Source organism: Lepidochelys kempii, chromosome 16 (genome assembly GCF_965140265.1).
Source record: "Lepidochelys kempii isolate rLepKem1 chromosome 16, rLepKem1.hap2, whole genome shotgun sequence".
In the NCBI taxonomy this organism is placed as follows: domain Eukaryota; kingdom Metazoa; phylum Chordata; order Testudines; family Cheloniidae; genus Lepidochelys; species Lepidochelys kempii.
In genome coordinates this window covers 15,776,679-15,794,327 of record NC_133271.1, presented here as the reverse complement: position 1 = coordinate 15,794,327, position 17,649 = coordinate 15,776,679, and the positions used below count along the sequence as shown (strand labels likewise).

Sequence of the window (17,649 nt, the reverse complement as noted above, 5' to 3'; positions counted from 1 at the left end):
GGAGGGGAAGCGCAATGGCACCAGAAGCAGCAGCAGGAAAGCACATTCAAGAGGAACGGCCCTGAAAATGGTATGGAGAAGCCATGCAAACAGTGAGCCTAGCAAATGGCACTGCCTCTTGGCCACCAGCAGGGAGCGCCATTGCCTCACGCTGAGAAAGGGCCAGGCAGTGAGCGCACCAGCAGCCGTAAGGTCTCTGCAGCAGGGACAGGAGAGCAGGACGTGCAGCCATGCAGCTGGGGGGGGGGGGGTCGGGGGGGGTGTCACTGCTGTGTCCTGACTAGGAGTGGAAGAGGCACTGCAGCCCATGTGGACAGAGCTTGGGGTGTGGGGGGGAGGTGAATAAACCACAGCCCCAGGCCTCCCAGCCCACTGGGGGCAGCCAGCGTGGCCAAGTGCCACCAAATCTGGATGTCACAAGCACTGTTCCCTCTAAGCTGTGTGCACGCACCCAGCTCCGAAACCCCACACACACGGCGAAACACCGCGCCCACAAAAATTTGCCCAGAAGAAATTTTTTGCGCACACAGCCTGTCAAAAATTAGAGGGAGCATTGGTCACAAGTGGGGTTAAAGGAGGGCAGTCACCGGCTGCCAGCCAGCGGACAGCAACCGCCCTGGCACGCGGCTCTCAGACTGGGCTTTGCCCAGGGCAGCTGGTGATGCCAAAACAAGGAACCTCTCCACCCCCTGCCCAGTGCCCTCTACAGCTGGGGAAAAAGAAGCCCTTTTGAGACGGATACCCCCTTGTCCCCTAACACACCTCCCAATGACTGTCACACCCCCCCCTTACTGCCTCCCAGTGACTGTGACACCCTCCATACCTCCCAGCAACTGTGACCTACACACCCCTCAATACCTCCCAGCGAACAACACACATAAACACAGCACCCTCAATGACGGTGACAGCTCCCCTTCCCCCCCAACACCCCTCCCAGTGACCGTGACGCTCCCCAATACAACACCCCTCCCACACCCCACAGGGCATCCCTGTCTTAAGCAGCCACACAAGGGATCAGCCACAGGCAGCAGGGCAGAGAGTTCTCAGGGGAGAGTGGGCTCTGTCCTTGTCCCGTATGGGGGTCAGTGCTTGGACAGCCTGTTTAAAGATGTCTCATGCCCCCTCCCTAGCCATGCCTCAGACCCACCTGAGAAGTCTACCCCCTTGAGGCTGGTCTCTATGTAGGCCTCACTGGAAACCTTGGGGACGCAGGTGGTAGTTTTCCAAGGCAGAGGCTGCCTGGGGCAGGGTTGCCTCCCGGGTTCTCAGTATCAGGCTGAGCCTAGCGGAGCTGAGAGGGTTACAGTCCTCCCATCTCGGAAATACGTTCTCCCGAAGCCAAGAGAGGTGAGACCAGAGACGCCACCCAGAGCGCTAAGAAGGGGTCAGCCGTTCCATCTGGGAAGCCAGTGATGATTTCCCACTCACTCTTGGGCCCCTGAGCTGATCGCTGATGGGGGAGCGAGGTGACCTCAAAGCAGGGAGCCAGCGATGTGCACGAGGTGTGTGTGTGGGTGGGAGCACCATGAACCCAGCAGTGCCCCGCGGGTAGCAACACTCCCTGGGCCTTGGGACTGCAAGTCGGGTCACAGGCACCATCCCAGTCCCTTCCTCCCCTCAGCCAGTCCTTCTGGCCCTGGACAGTGAACCGGGGCAGCTTGTGCTGTGGGGCCTCCTCCCTCAGAGCCCAGCCTGGCTCACAGGGTTAATCCAAGAGATGTTTTCCCTTCCAGGTGAAGTTATCCCACGACTAGCACCAGTTGCTGGGCTGGGCACTCAAATGGCTCCATGTCTCCTCGGGGAGCCCTAGTCCCAGGCCGGGTGGGAGAAGGTGATGTTGTAGAGGCTGGCCCAGCTGGCAAAGACCTTTTTCTCCGTGATGAAGCGGTGGTGGTTGCCCTTACGGCTGCGCTCATTGTGGATGTAGGTAGTGCATTCGTCCGGGCCCTTGGGCTCGTAGTAGTGATATGCCATCTTGCCGGGCTGAGGTCTCCTGCTGCGGAGGACAGAGTTACAGGGTGAGCCGCTGGGGCGCTGCCGGCCGATGGCCGAGCGCTGGGATCCCGGGAGGGGCACCTGGTGGGGGTTGGGTTCTTACCTGCAGTAGTTAGGGGGGACCATCCCATAAACATGCACCTTGTCACACAGCTCCACGGCAATCACCATGGTGAACCAGCCTGTGCTCAGCCACGACCGGGACTTCTCCCTGAGAAACGGGGAATGGCAGGGAGCCGGCAGAAGGAGAGGGAGAAAGAAAAAGAACAAGAGATGGACAGAGCAGGAAGAAGAGGAGGAAGAAGGGAATGCCAGGGGAAGAGTGATGAAGGAAAGGAGTGTAGGATGGTGGGGGGAGGAGGACAGAGAGTGACCAGTTAGGAGAAGGTGGGAGGACATTGAATTATATTGATGCCAAGTTCTTGAGTCTCCCATTTACCCCCCCATCCCCACCCCATTTCTGTTCTCCTGAGGCTCCCTACCACCCAAGCATGCTGGCTTCCCCTTCCCAGCTAGGGACCAGGATGTACTGCCAGGCAGGCAAGTGACTCCAGAGGGCAGTATGGCCTCTTTTCATGGGTGTGCATTGCGAGACAGCCCAGGTCAGTGGCACTGCAGCAGGGGCAGACAAATAGGATGGGCTGGCCAGCGAGGCTGGGGCTCCAGTCACCAGGCATGCAAATGGTACGCCTGAGGGAATTCTGCACCACTGTGCAACACAGAATTTTGCAGAAATTAACGTTGTGCATGCAGAATTTCCTTTCCCCGCCACCCCCCCCAGAAACGGGATGCAGTGCTGCTGGCTGCCACTAGGGGCCACTAGACCCACCAGAGCCCAGCTTGCACACAGAAGACACTGCGGCAGGGGTGTGGGGGGTGTGAGGCAAAGCGGGGCAGGAGGGAGCTAGAGGGTTCCAGCAAGCCTGGGATGGACCATCAGGCTGTTTCTCCCTATGGATCCCTGGGCTGGGGGGGTGGGAGTGGGTGTCTGGGCTGAGGGGGCCATGGCTGGGCTTGTGTGTGTGTAAGGGGTATCTGGGCAAGGGGGGGGCCCGCAGCCGGGCTCTGGGGGGGAAGGGTTGTGGGTGTCTGACCCCCTGGCTGGACATGCGTGGGGGGGCGCAGAAGTGGGCAGAGAAACAGGAACTAGGTTGTCATAGGAGTTGCTTTAACTCTCTGCTCCTGGGGGAATTTGTGTGTGGCTCTGTATCGTTACAGACATACTTGCTGGCAGGTATTTTGAACTGAATTACCAAAATAATCGAAGCGGGCGTGATTATGTAGTGTACTTCTGACTAATAAAATGTGCAGAATTTTAAAATACTGTGTGCAGGATCCGGAATTGTTGGCACCGAATGCCCCCAGGAGTGGAATGGGAACGGGGCTCCAAGGTACCTGTCCTTCCCGGTCTCTCCCCGGAACAAGTCGTCGAACTGCTTCATGCGCACGGGGGAGACCACGTAGGCCGACATGCTGGGGAAGGACATGCTGACGCGCTGGAGGATCTTGAGCAGGCTCTTCTGCATCTTGCTGGGCGGACCCCAGAAGATGAGGATGGTCTCCGGGGTCTTGTTGACGAACTCCTGGGGCCCCTTCAGCACCCTGTAGATGCTGGAGTGAGCCACCACCCGGACCGTGGTCTTGTTGCCCACGTCTGCCTCGTAGCCGGTGGTGGGGGCGTCGTTCATGCGGATGGTGCACTCCGATTGGTCAATCTCTGAGCCCAGTTTGCTCCCAAGCAGGTGGCTGGAGCTGGTGATGATCACACACTGGTGGCAGTGGGAATTCAGGGTCTGGGGAAGAAACCATCATTAGCAAGGACCCTGTGGCCAACTAAGACCTCCCCACCACCACGACCCTGTGCACCTTCCCTGCTTAGAACGCCCAGGCGATGGAGAGAACAGAACCAAGACCCTCCTCCTCCAGAGACACTGGCCCCTGCCACTTGAGCTATCGGGGGTTCTCTCTGAGGTGACAGGAAATAGGGTTGTTTTTCAGATGCGGCACTGGGCTGGGACTCAGGCGATCTGGGGTCAATTCTTGGCTCTGTCAGACTCCCTGGGTGACCCTGGGCGGTCACCATCTCTCCGTGCCTCAGTTCCCAGTCTGTGAAATGAAGCCAGGAACGCTTCCTTTGTCAATTCAGACTGGAAGCTTTTTGGGGTAGCAAGTGTCTCTAAGTGGATGCACAGCACCTAGCACAACGGGATCCAGGCCGGAGAGCATTACGGTCACTCACAGCAATACCGGAGCTCTGGGTCACAGTTCTGGCTCCATGCGGCAGAGGGCAATGCTCCACACTCACTGGCTAGTTCCCTACCATGCTGCCCTTTGATAAGCACCTTCTGTCCGAGGATCCCAACCTGCTTACCAGACATTCCCTAATGAACCCTCTGACGATGCCTGGGAATTACTGCCCCCATTTCACATATGGGCAAACCAGGGCACAGAGGGCCAAAGTGACTTGCCAAGGGCCGGTTAGTGAGCTGGAAGCAGAGTCCAGAAGACCTGATTCCTGGCTCTAAGCAATGGGTGGCGCCTCCATAATAGAAACACAAAGGTCCATTCTCCAACTGAGCTGCTGCAAATTGTATCGTGTCGCCTCCGCTCCACCCCTCCCACTGGGCAGGGTGCAGCCGTACGGAGGCCAGAAAAGCAGCGGCCCTTCACGCTCCTAATGCACCAGCCTGCGATCGCGTGGCTCCTCCCAGTGATTTATAACCCAGCCCTTCCTTCCCGGTGTAAACCGCTTGCTGGGCTCACCCCCGAGACCTGGGACCCAGTCTGCGACGTGACCGCAGGGAGCGCCCCGGGCTCACCCGCGGTGGGCTGCGACCTACCTTGTTCCCATAGACAGGGAGGTATCCACTTTTCAATCCCCATTTCTTGAGGTTGGGGGGATGGGGGGATTTCCCCCGCAGGGCAGTGTAGTGAAAAACTTCGTTCCCACTGTTCGAGCTGTAGATGATCAGCAGCATGATCAAAGCAAAGAGGACCACGAGGATTGCTGTGCGCTGGCCCTGGAGTGGGAAAAGGAGAGCCTGGGACTGAGACAGTGCTGCGTCTCCAAGTGCCCCGCCTTTCTGAAGGAGCCTGGGAAAGAGCAGCCGAGGGGACCGGCAAAGCTTCTGCAATGGTCTCCGATAAATGACTGAGAGACTACAGGCTTAACCCTCATGAACCTCATTCGTGCCCCCTTCTCCCTTACCCCGTGCCAGGAGCAGCAGCTGGGCAGGATTCCAGCCTACAGCTCCCACGAGCCTCAGATTTCAGGTGCCCAACTTAAAATACCCTGGGCGTGATATTTGGAAGCACTGAGCCCCTCTGACCGTCAGGCCGCAGGTCTCCCACACTGCCCCCCACCCCGTCCCTCAAATCAGTGGTACCTGGAAAACGTGGCTCTCCATCCCTGGGGAGAAGGGGCATCTCCCAGCGGTCTCTAGCACCCCCGCTGTCTGTGACACCAGAGATCCCTGCAGCTAACACCACAGCAAAGGGCTCCAGAAGCACAAACACCCCCATGTTCTTTGACAGGCAGCCATGGCCAATTCCCCCCTCCCCAAGCTCTGCTGTGACACACAGACGGATGTCAAGGGAGAGTTTGGCAATGGGCAGCTTCTTAAAGGAATATACGTCCAGCTTTAATGAGACATTACCCCAAGCCCAGAAGCACCGGGAAGCCAGAGGCTGCTTTAAGCACTGTATCATTATCTATCATGGCCAGCAATTGGTCAAGCTTTTTGCCTCCCCATGCTGGCTTTGTTCGGGATGTGGCAGCAAAGAGACCAGGAATGAAAGGGTTAACTATGCGTGTTGCAGGGTGATGGTGGGGGGGACGGGGACAGGAGGGGTGCAGGCCTGCAAGGGGTGGAATTAAGGCGGGGACAGGAGGCACCAGCAGCCGCAAGTGGAGCAATGAGCACGTGGGGGCAGAGGAGAGGCCTGGGCTGTGGCTTGTCCTGGGTTAAATGGGAAGATCCCAGCAGGGAGGCCAGCTAATGAGACAGCTGTGCAAAGAGACGGGCCCTGCAGCTTCCAGTCTGCCTCTGCAGCAGTGTGCTGGCCCCATTACAGCAGGCCCAGTCGCATCAGAGCTTTCATTACAAACTCCATGGAAAGGGTGGGGACCTTATTCTGAAGGTATTTATCACAGAGAGTGGACGGGATCCCGTCCCACGCCTTAAAATAAACCACATCTCACAGAGCCAGACAGAGATAGAGGGAATCTGGCTGACTTTGAGTTTATGAGATTATCCTGCCCCCAAATTAGAAGGGAGAGACACTCGTGCCTTCCTATAACCACCACCTCGCTTTACCCTGGTCTACTCAACCTAGCTCCTGGTGTAGACACAGCTCGGTCGATGGAGAAATGTTTCCTCTGACCTAACTACCACCACCCAGGGAGGTGGAGTTCCTACAGTGACAGAAAAACCCCTCGGCTGCTGTAGGGTTATGCCGCGGTAGCCCAGCTAGTGTAAACAAGCCCTTACACAGTGCCTGTCACTGGGGGACTTCAAAGCCCCTTTCAGAAGTGGCCAAAAGTTACCATTTTACACAGGAAAAAACTCATATTATGCAAGTCAATGGCAGAGCTGGGCACAGAACCCAGCAGTCCTGATTCCCAGATCTGGGTGCTAACCACTAGTCAATGCCACCCGAGGCAGAGGGGCCAAGAGTCAGTGCTTGTAAAGGGATTTTCCTGCAGAACGCTGCCAGGACCTCCTACCATTTATTATTCTAGTGTGGCTACTGCCCCTCTCTTTCAGCTTCATTACCACTTCTTTTTCCTACTCTCATTTTCTAGTCTCCTGCCTTGCCTCCTCCTTTTCTATTTGTAATTCAGGCCTTACTTTCCTACCTTTGGGGTTACTAGTTTCTTTGGCCATTTTATATAATTGCATTTGTTTTCCTTAGTTGGATACTTGGGCGGGAGGGTGTCAGGGAGCACAGTCAGCCTGATGCACTGTTGCTGGCCTAACGTTTCTACAGACATTGGTTCTTCTGCATGTTTTTTCTCCAATATTCTGTGTAGGAGTGAATTCTTCTCAATCATCTCATCATTCCCTGGTGCTCTCTCATTTGTCTGTCATCCATCTGCCACCTCTCATTGCATGGTTCGAATACCAACTCAGGGGCAGAGACTATCTTTTTGTTACACGCGAGTCAAACACCTACCACAACGAGGCCCTGCTCTCCGATTGGGGCCCCTAGCCATGACCTTAAGCCAAATAATTTCTGCATGGATGGACCCAATTGCAAGACAGGGATCTTCGCTGTTAGTTTGGTCCACGCAGGAGTAAAATCTTGTTGAATTGGACGCGTAGACGTTAGCTGTGCTTATGAAATCTAATGCAAGTAGAAATGTTGGTTTTTCTTTTAAATTCAAAGAAAACAAGTGGATTTAAAAAAACAATTCAACATGCTCCCCCCAGAACCATGAGCACAGACAACATTATGCCAGTGCCCAGAGTTGAAACAAAAGTGAAATAGACCAGGCTGGCTTCCCCATCCAAGTTCTGTGAAAGGTAAAAAAAAAAAAAAAAAGTGAAGCAGCAGCTTAAACGGACACAAGTAAGCTTTTCAAAGTTCCGGGTTATATTATTAGCAAAAGAGGAAAGGACACTGGTTTTCAAAGGCAGCATATGGCCCTGCCTCCTCCCCCCGAGTTACACGCTGCGGGGCAGGATGTGGTACTATGAAGCGTTCAATATTGGACGAACTCTGCTCCCAGTGGTAATTCCCACTGGCTTCCATGGCAGCCGTTAGGCCAGCGTTGAACACTTCTGAATATCCCTTCGTTATGCTGAGCGTCTCTTTGACCTGTTGTTCTCTCACATATTTCTCTAATACCTGCTGATCACCGGGGCTACTTGCGTTGAATCTCGGCTTTCCCCCTCCCAGCCTTAGATTCAGCTGCAGAGGGGGAGGGGGGGCACTTTGTCTCAGATACGTGCCCATCTGTCCCCTGGGCAGATTACCCGGCCTGCAGATCACACCAAACTCATTTATTTCACCTGTTCTATTTGTCAGTGTTTCTTGGGCCCTCTCCCCACAGTGCCTCCTTCCTCATGCGAGCTGGGTACCCTGTGTAGTTACTGGGTTCCTCCTTGTACCATATTTGTGGGAACTGCCTGGATATGTGGCTGCTTTGTATTCTAGGCCTCACATTTGGTTGCTACTGTACAGTGCTTAGAGGTGCCTTGTGAACAAATTACTTCGATAATCCATAGAAGTCAGCAACCACAGCACACTGCCCCAATCTCTGTGCACCGGTGACTTCTCTTCTTTGGCCTCCTTTTTGTTGACACTAAAATCTGGCTTGTTGATTTAACCGGAAGTCAGCCAAGAAAAAGAGAGTGAATTCCTTGATACGTTAGGAGGGGATGAGACGAGACAGCTGCTGTGCAGCTGGTCGGTGAGTACTAAGTTCAAACCCAATGTTCTTTCTCTGGCATCACTTGGCTGATTTCACCTATTTTTTAAAAACTAAGTAAAATGATTTAGAACCACCAGGATACACCAGAATGTGCAAAAGCTCCCTGGGTAGCAGCCTGATCCTATTTCCTCTACCCTTGTCCTCGCCTTTCCCAGTCTCTCCTTCAGGGCCCGATCCAAAGCCCACTGCCACTGAAGTCAATGGAAAGAGTTTTTAGATCAGATCCCGTTTGACACACTCACTTCAGGACAGGGCCCGATGACACCTAGCACAGCAGGGCCTCTTGGGCACTACAGAAAAATACAAATAATAAACAACAACTACAGGCCTGACTCAGCCAAAATTTCCCATGAAGCAGACAGGAGCATTGCCTGTGCAAGGACTGAATACAGGCACTGAGATACCCAAGTGATGAGGGCTGGCTGGAAAGAAGGGGAGAGAGATGGAATAAAAACCCTGAGTAGCACCTTCATAATTTGGCCTGGAATAAGACCCTGGGGAAAGTTTAATCTAGTTCTTATCTAGATTTTCTCTTCCTCTCTTAGGCTCACTAAAATGCTGAAGAAGTGGGTTTTTTACCCACAAAAGCTTATGCCCAAATAAATCTGTTAGTCTTTAAGGTGCCACTAGACTCCTTGTTGTTTTTGTGGATACAGACTAACACAGCTACCCCCTGATACTTAAAACATTATTGTTCACACTCACAACAACCTCACAGCCACGATTCAGCATCAGTCACCACTAGATCATGTGTCAGAAACTCCTGTCACACAAAACATCAGTGCTCAGCATGGAGGAAAGAGAACAATTGTTTGTGTGTGTGTGTGTGTGGGGGAAACAGACAACTCATCCTCCAGTCCTTTAGATCCTGGATTACGTTATGGCAGCAAGTCATACAATCCCCTGTTGGAATAGGAGGCCTGATCTTTAGGCAAAAGTCCCCTGCAGGAGCAGGCCCCAGAGGTGCCTTCCTTGACTGGAAACTAACAAGGGCTAATAGGCTATGGAGCAGCACAGGGACCCAATAGCCCAGCCGGCTATCAACAACCTGCCAGCTGCCTTCTGCTCCAGGAACCTCAGATGGATCTTAGCCAAGATTGCGTTTTCTCCTCCCTTGTACTTAATTTGTTTTCAGGGAGACTTAACGTCAGGGCAAACACTCCTGGGTGAGGTTTATTCACTTCCCTGCCCTCTTTCCAGTGAAATCTCAGCTGGATTTCATGGTGCATTTGAAAACAGGGCAGCCCAGTAACCTGGAGCTGGCAGCTAATGAAATCCAGCTCCCACAACAGGGCAGATGCAGGTTACCTGGCTACTATTTCACCATGACTTCAGGGTACAAAGATTTGATATGAATGCTGCTACTTGGTGCGCCTGCTCTGAGCAGTTGAGAATGCACAGATCTCCTGAGAGGAAAACCACTCAGACATCTTTCCTGCATGGCCTCATCTGCACAGCACGTCTCAAACATGAGTGAGCCAGTCCTCATATCAGGCTTGAGAACAGAATCAGTGACATTAGCCCTGTTTTCCAAATGGGTAAACTGAGGCACTGAGCTCTTTCGTATAGGGGCTGAGTCTATGTACAGCACCCAGCACAACTGGGGCGTTGATCCCAACTGGGGCTTCTGAGGGCTACTGTAATTAGTGTTAAATAACTGAATAATAAGAGGTTACGGCCAATCTTTTCAAAGGTGGCCACTGGGTTTGGGTGTCCAACCTGAGTCACCGTGGGCCTGAGTTGTAGAAGGGTGGAGCACCTGCAGCTCCGGCCGAAGTCAAGGGGAGCTGTGGGCGCTCATCAGCACTGAGCAAAGGACCCTGCATGTCTTGAGGTGGAGCTGGGCACCCAAAGCCAGAGGCTGTTTTTGTAGATGTTGGCTCCAGTGACTGCCCAAGCTCATGGCTGGGATTAAAACCCAAGAGCCCTGTTCTCCCACTGCAGGACACAAGGCCCCACTGGGCATCAGGGAGAGTTTCTCCTACCCCATAGCCACAGGGCTGCCTGGGGCCCAGAGCAGTTTTCAGATTGCTATCACTAGTGGGCAGAATACAGGAAAACAGACGCAGATGAACATACACGGTCCTGATGGAGCGGAGGGCGAGGCTGGCTGGGTGGGAGAGAGTCATCCCTCATGTCAAAGGAGTTCCACCAGAGCTGGGGCTGGCCAGCAGACTTACTAATGTGGGGAGTGGGGGAAGGGGGGACAGGGGGGGAGTGGGGAGGGTAACAATGCCCAGAGCAGTCGAGGAGCGGAGGGCAGGGCAGTGGCGGAGTAAGAGACGAACGCTGCAAGGCTTGGAGAGAAAGGTCAGAGCTGGGGAACCTAAAACCAGGCAAACTCCGCTAATTCCCAATTTAGTCACAAATCTAAGGCTCTGGCCAGGCTCCCCGAGGCCCAGAGATTTTTAGTAAGCCCCAGAGGCTCCTGCTGTCTCAAGTAAGAGTCCTCCCCACAAAGCTCTAGCAAAAGCTTCAGGGTCCCCTCACATCTCCCATGAGATTCCCCTGTGCCTCATGGGAACCTGGGCTGATGCACAGATTCTGCTGGAAACCAGACAGAGTCCCCCAGTTCTGCCCTGACTTGCGGTAAAGTCTGGAGGTTTCTCTTGAGACTGGGTCTGTTCAGATGCCCCCTGGGCCTCTGACCATGGGCTGGGACCCTCTCCCCTGGAGTCTGGTCCTCTGGTGAGATTTCTGCTACCTCCTGCTTCCATCAAGGCTGGAATGAACCACCCAGCGTTGCTGCAGCTCCCTCTTTCAAGAGCCTGGAGGACAGGACAGCAGGTCTTGGCTCAGTCAGGGCTGGCTTTCCCCAGTCCCGAGCGACAGGCTTGGCCGACCAGCCTGAGGAGCAAGGAACACCTACCTCTGGCTCCCTCTGTGACCTGGGGCTAGGTGGGTTTATTGGGGTTGTTTTTAAATCACGTACAGCCACAGGGTCTAGACGCCACGCTCCGAGGGTGAAGCACAGCAATTATGTACAGAGCTGCCCTGAACCCAGAGCACAAGCTGCCGCTGCTGCCCAGAAAAGAAACCGAAGCCAGTGAAAAATCACATTAACCTCCAACACTGTGCCAGGATGGTCAGCGAACCAGCTCTGGTAGATGGCCGAGCAGAACGAGCTCCAAAGGGGAGGAGGAAGCCCATGACACCCTCTGAGGGCCCGGAAGATGGACGCACGGGACCAGGACAGGAGGGCTGCTTCGTGGGGAGGACTTACCGTGTTGTTACTCATGTCTCTCTGCCAACCTTAGTGCGGAGCCTTCATCAGCATAACTCAAGTCCCTGCACAGAAACAAAGAGGCATGGTCACTCTCTAAACTATCTGCCCCCTTCCTCGAATACAAGTCCATGGCTACCAATCTCCACCCCATCGTACTCTGACCCACATGACAGCACAGCCCAAACAGGTCAGGCTGGGCTGGGCTGGGCGCACCTACAGGGCCGAACACACCATGTTGCTGCGTTGTGCTCTCCTGGCCTGACCCAAAGCCTGGCGAAGTCACTGCGAGTCTTTCCATTGACTGCAAAGAGCTTTGCATCAGGCCCTCTGGCACCATGCTGCCTTCCCAGATGTGCCCATCTGCCCTGCCACAGATCACAGCTCAGAGCCGTCTCTCAACAGCTCAATTTTGGATGTCACCATTTCCCCCCAGCCCCCTTATTTTGGTCTTTCATTGCCCTCAACCTGGGCTCTGCACCTAAATGGCCCTTTTCATGCATATTGCTCCCAGGCTGCCTTCTCCTTCTGCTCCATCTCCCAAGCACAGCCAGGTCCAAAGTTGAAGTACAGAGTCCTCTGACCCTAGTGTGGGTCTCCCACTCTCCCCACCTACTGGGAAGCAGCCCCTCCTCCTACACCCTTTAATTAAAGCAGGGGAGGTGCAGGGGAACCATGCCACAGGGTGAAAGCTCAGTCACTTTTCTAAAGCGTAAGTCAGCCATGTGTTTAGTGCTCCTCAGACAGAGAGACGCTGTCAGCCCCAGAACGGCTGCTGGTCACAGAGAGATCTCCCAGGAGGAAGAAAAGCAAGCGATGGTTTGTAAACTGGATTAGCCATACCTAAATCAGCTTACATAATGGGTCATTACAGTGAAGCACAGCAGGGGTCTGGGATCTAGGACTCCTGGGTTCTATCCCTGGTCCTGACACTTTGCGCAAGTCACTAGATCTCCTGGGCCCCAGTGGCCCCATCTGTAAACTGGGGAAAACAATAATATCTGCCAAAAGATGGGGGGAAGGGTTGAGAGACTTAATTTCATTATCAGAAGGGTAGCCATGTTAGTCTGGATCTGTAAAAGCAGAACAGTCCTGTGACACCTGACAGACGAACAGACGTATTGGAGCATAAGCTTTCATGGGTGAATCCCCCCTTCGTCACATGCAGCTGAATCTTCAGATTCCCCCACAAAAGCTCATGCTCCAATACGTCTGTTAGTCTATAAGGTGCCACAGGACAATTTGCCACTTTCACTTAATTTAATTAGTTAATGTTTGTAAAGGGCTTTGCAGTTCCCTTAGATGGAAGGCCCAAGAGATGGGTCAAATATTCCTCTGCTTAGTGAGCCGGCACGGATCTTCCGAACTGCAGGGGTTATGAGTCAGCTGCAACTCTCCTTCCTCAGCTTGTGCTGGAGAAGTGAGCTCAAGATCAAAACCAGTGTTTGTATAGCAAGGTCTTGTGCGAGGACAGCTTTGCAAACTCATCAGTCTCCCCATCACAGGCTCATTCCCTGGCAGGGAGGTGGAGGGAGAGGTCTCCTAAGGCAGCCTTCGGCATAAGCATGCCTCCCACCCCCTGGCTTATTACAGTGCGAACCTGCAGGCTGGTTAAGCTTTAGGAGGAGATTATTTTCCTGCCCAAAAAGCTCAGTAAAATCCATTCAAACAAATACCTGATCAAGGGCCATAAATCTGCTGGGGGACAATGTTTACCCATGATCACATCAACCCAACCTCTCTAAGGGGATTGCAGGCTCCAAAGATACAAAATCCCATTAAAACGAACACCTGGGAATGGAGCAAAGGCAGCCGGCCACCTCTCCGAGGGCTCCCACAGGGTTTTACATGGGTGGAGGGGAAGGGCTGGCTGGGTCAGGGAGAGAGGGAGCTTTTCACAGCCACCTCCCCAGCCTGAATCCAGCCTAGGCTGATGGTGATTTCAAGTTGGTGCCATTTGATGGCTCTTTGGTGGCCTGTATTAAATGAAGGTGCTAGGTTAGGATGTTTCAATCCCAGCTCTGACACAGCCCACGTGACACTGGGTGAGTCAGTCGGTTTCCCTGTGCCTCAGCTCCCTGATCTGTAACTGGGAGGACGTAACCGCCCCAAACAGGGGTGCCGTGAGGACAAATACATGAACAACTGTGTGGCCCTCAGGCGCTCTGGTAATGGGGGCCATGCATGTACAATGGACAGACAGTTTGGTCTGTCTCAGCCCAGTCCTTGGTGGACAGGTGCCTGCATCACTAACTCCATCCCCACATCTGGCACTCCACAGCTCCCTTTGCTGGCAGGCTCAGCCCGGAGGCTGGGGGGTGAATGGGCCAGGAGGAATGAGCTCCCCTCTCTCCACTAGCAGGGGTCCCCTCCAGCTCAGAAGAGAGGGGTCGGGGAAGGGATCACTGCTGATGTACCTCAGTCTGGGAGAAGGGTCTTCGATCTATCGTCCCCGCTACCTGCCAACGGGCCAAAGTCCTGGAAAAACCCAATCAGCAGAGGGCAGCTCAGTCTCCATGGCCCAGTCTGACAGGGACCTCTTTGCTGAGACCAGCTACAGATGGGGATGCCTGTGCAATAGGAACTGGGCTGAGAACCACCTAACTCATTTCACAGAGGCGCTCCCAGCTCAAGCCAGCACCTCTATGAACAAAGAAGCACTAAAGAGTATATTTGTCTCCCTCCCACCCTAACATGTGTACCTGGACACATACAAGAGCTCTCATTCTCGCTCTGCAGGGATCTACCATTCCACAGCTGCTCCATACCAAGCACAGATCTAACCAATTGTTTTTTAAGTCCTCATTAGTGAGTCACTGCAATTTCCCCTCTTCGTTACTTACCATGATTGGAAAAATCCTCTTTCCTCACTGCCTTGGGAAGGCTGGGAAATAACACACACACACGCATGCACAAAGGGGAGTTAATCTCACACAGCCTGGGAGCCCTGACCGCAGAGGTGACCCAAGGGGGCCTGAGGCCCAAGGGCAGGATGTATTTAGCAGACCAACATCACCCGTATGCCCATGGGTTTTCCTTGTAACTCTTTCCTGTGCCGTCATTGCTGGGGAAAGGAGCCAGAGGGACAGCCTGGCAAATGCAATCTGATGGCCTTTGGGCCAGGATCAAAGGGATCACCTAGGAGGCCAAAGGCGGCTCTGCACACCTCTAAACCAACCAGTCTCAGTGTGTGTAGCATGGGTGACAGTGGGATGGATAGGGGAAAGGACAGCAGAGAGGAGCCCATACAGATGATTTAGTTGGGGATTGGTACTGCTTTGAGCAGGGGGTTGGACTAGATGACCTCCTGAGGTCCCTTCCAACCCTGATCTTCTATGATTCTATGTCAGCCAGCACTGAACTGGGGCTGCCCCTACACTGGTCCCCTGGAAAGAAAAGTGCACAGGGTGGAAAAGGTTAGGTTGACCCAGGGCCAGCCTTAGAAATAGTGTCCTGGATGAACTTATATTTTGGCGCCCCTGCTGCCTCCCCAGCCCTTACCCCTGGCCCTTCTTGCCTTCCCAGCCGTTCCCTGCATCGCCCCTGCCCCCGAGATCCCTCCCACGGCCTTGCACCCCAGTCCCACCTGCTTCTTGCCTGTTGACCACAGTGTCCATCCTGGGCCCTGCCTGTTGTCTGGGCTGGGTCCAGGGCGTTTGCAAGTGCAGTGGGTGGCAGGGGAAGAGCCAAACAACTCGCAGAGTGAGGAGATGGGACTAGGAGCTGGGCTGGGAAACGAGGTGGGGCAGCGAGCAGGGAGCCTTTGACTGGGAGCAGGGTGCTCCTGTCACGCTGGACCACACCCCGCTGGCAGCAACAGGGAGCCCGAGCCCCTTGACCACGGAGCCCCCCTGACCACAGTGCCTTAGACAGTCGCCCACCCCTAAGGCCGGCGCTGGTTGGCACCCACGCAGGAGTGAACCACAATGCTGCCGTCAGCGCTCCCCAAGCGCTGCCGGCCCTGCTCAGCACCAGAAGAGGGTGCATCGGAGGATGGGGCCTGGTCAGACTCTGTGTGCACCGGTAGTGCTTTGAGACGGGCAAAGCTCATGCTCCCCAAAGCTTCCCAGACCCGCAACGTAGGCATAATGCCACCTGAATCTATCATCTGGATGTCTCCACTCCTTGCTCCTCCTCCTGGCTCTCCTACCCATCCTGGAGTCCACAATATCCCCCCACGGCTGGTGTGGGAAGCCGTCCGTTCTCACTGAGTACAATTCATCCTCCTTAACACTCAGCCTCCCAACTACACCGACTCCGTTTGCTCCTTCATCACTCGCCTCTTCATGCCTCGCCTGAATAGCTGAGGGGCGGGGAAGATAATGTTTTGTGTGTGGGAAAGGAAAAAGCAAAGGCGGATAACGTTTTGTGTGGGTGGGGGGAGGATGGAGACAGAGGGAGAGAAGCAGGGAATCATCACTTGGGCTGGAAAGTGGCTCTGGGAGGTTATTACCGCCCCTGTCCTCTGCATGGTGGCAGGACCAAATACCCTCTCCCTGGCTGGCCCCTGACAGGTGGGTGGCTTAGTCTGAGCCTTGAATTTCCCCAGAGTAGGTGATGGCACAAGGGGCGCTAAAAAGAGAGAGAGGGAGGGAAGGAGAGCAAACAGCCAGGGGAAGGAAGATGCACAAATGCTCAGGGCTCCCCCAAAGGCAGTGATTCAGCACCCCCCTAGCCCACCCAGCAGCACAGAGCTCCGAACACACCACGCGCTAGGAGTCTGAGCCAAAGCCCAGTGAAGTCAGTGGGCTAGCCCCCCACCCCTTCTCTGCTTGCCTCTGGGTTGCACTATCATGTCCTGTCTAGTTCACGATGCCCTATTCGCCCGGCAGCTGCAGAGTCCTCCCCACTAGGAGTTCACCGACAAATCCCTAGTGATCAGGACATCCAGGCTGCTGAAGTGCAAACCTCGAGGACGGGTCCCAGATCAGAGAGGGAGGCCTTGGTGAAGTTTCCCTTTTCCTTACCTGGGCGAGACCTTTCATATGAGGGAAGTCGAGAGCCTGGCTTGGGGGGGGGGGATGTCTCTCCCCCCTCCCCTTCCAAGGGACTGAGAGCGGGCCCCAGCTCGGACGGGCAGGCTGCCCTTCCGTCTTGAGGCTCGCTCTGTCACATCTCTGCCCCCGCCAGGGCCCTGCCCCAAGGGGAGGGCTGATCCGATCTGCCGTCTGCAACCTCCTAGAGTGAAAAACCCAACCAGCTGCCCCTTTCTGCCTGGGGGAATCAGAGTGAAACGAGCGTCACGGCTAATCCGCCGGTATTACAGAAATACCCTTATCCGGCTAAACTGGGGCAGCGCACGACGCCCCTGCCCCCGGAGAGCCGGACTAAATCCCACCTTCCCGCTCCGGTCCGCCACTCGCACCTGGGGCCTGAGCCCGCCTCGGGCAGAGCCCTGCGCACCCGTGCAAATCACGGTCACACGCCCGAGCGTGTCACCAGCGCCCGGGGCAGGCCCCGGGCATCCAGCACCACCCGGCACAGAACCCACGCGGCCCCCAGGCAGCACCCACGCCGCTGTGCCCCCGGAGCCGGTCCCTGGGGCGAGGGCCTGCCTGCGGGAGACAGCCAGCCCCGTTCACCCTCCGTGGGGCGGTCTGGACGCACCCCTGAGCCCCTAACCCCAGCAGAGGCGGCCCACCCCGGGGTGCATCTGCAGCAGGACGAAGGGCCTCTCCCCTCCCCAGCCCCTCTGCTGCCTGCCCGGTAACTTCCCGGCCGAGGGGCGCCTGCACCCCGCTCCCCGCCCGCGGTGCCGGGGCTCCGCCAAGGGCACGAGGATGCGCCGCTTACCTCGCTCCCCTGCGAGCTCCGCCAGCCCCGGGCACACGGGGGAGCCCCCCGCTCTCCTAGCCCGGGACCAGCCGCCCCGCGGCAGGAGCGCCCGGGAGCTGGGAGCGCGGCGCCTGCAGCCCCCCGCGGCCACCTGCTCCCTGCCCGGGTCCTAGCGCGCGCCCCCTTCCCTCGCCAGCCCCATTCGCGCGGCCTGGGAAAG

The 17,649-nt window shown here is 55.4% G+C and overlaps 1 protein-coding gene across 2 annotated transcripts; it reads right to left on the bottom strand.

The window, feature by feature from the left end:
- Positions 1–944: 944 nt before the first annotated feature.
- Positions 945–17,588, bottom strand: ST6GALNAC6 (ST6 N-acetylgalactosaminide alpha-2,6-sialyltransferase 6). 2 transcript variants are annotated; one of them, XM_073314304.1, is made up of 7 exons: positions 17,448–17,588; positions 14,072–14,132; positions 11,655–11,719; positions 4,836–5,015; positions 3,391–3,788; positions 2,099–2,206; positions 945–1,996 (listed from the first exon to the last, which is right to left on the bottom strand). In XM_073314304.1, the coding sequence occupies exons 3-7, from the start codon at positions 11,667–11,669 to the stop codon at positions 1,807–1,809; spliced, it is 891 nt and encodes a 296-aa protein (XP_073170405.1). In that variant the 5' UTR covers positions 11,670–11,719; positions 14,072–14,132; positions 17,448–17,588; the 3' UTR covers positions 945–1,806. The 2 variants fall into 2 exon arrangements, with proteins under 2 accessions (XP_073170405.1, XP_073170404.1); XM_073314303.1 differs by lacking the exon at positions 14,072–14,132.
- Positions 17,589–17,649: the final 61 nt, after the last annotated feature.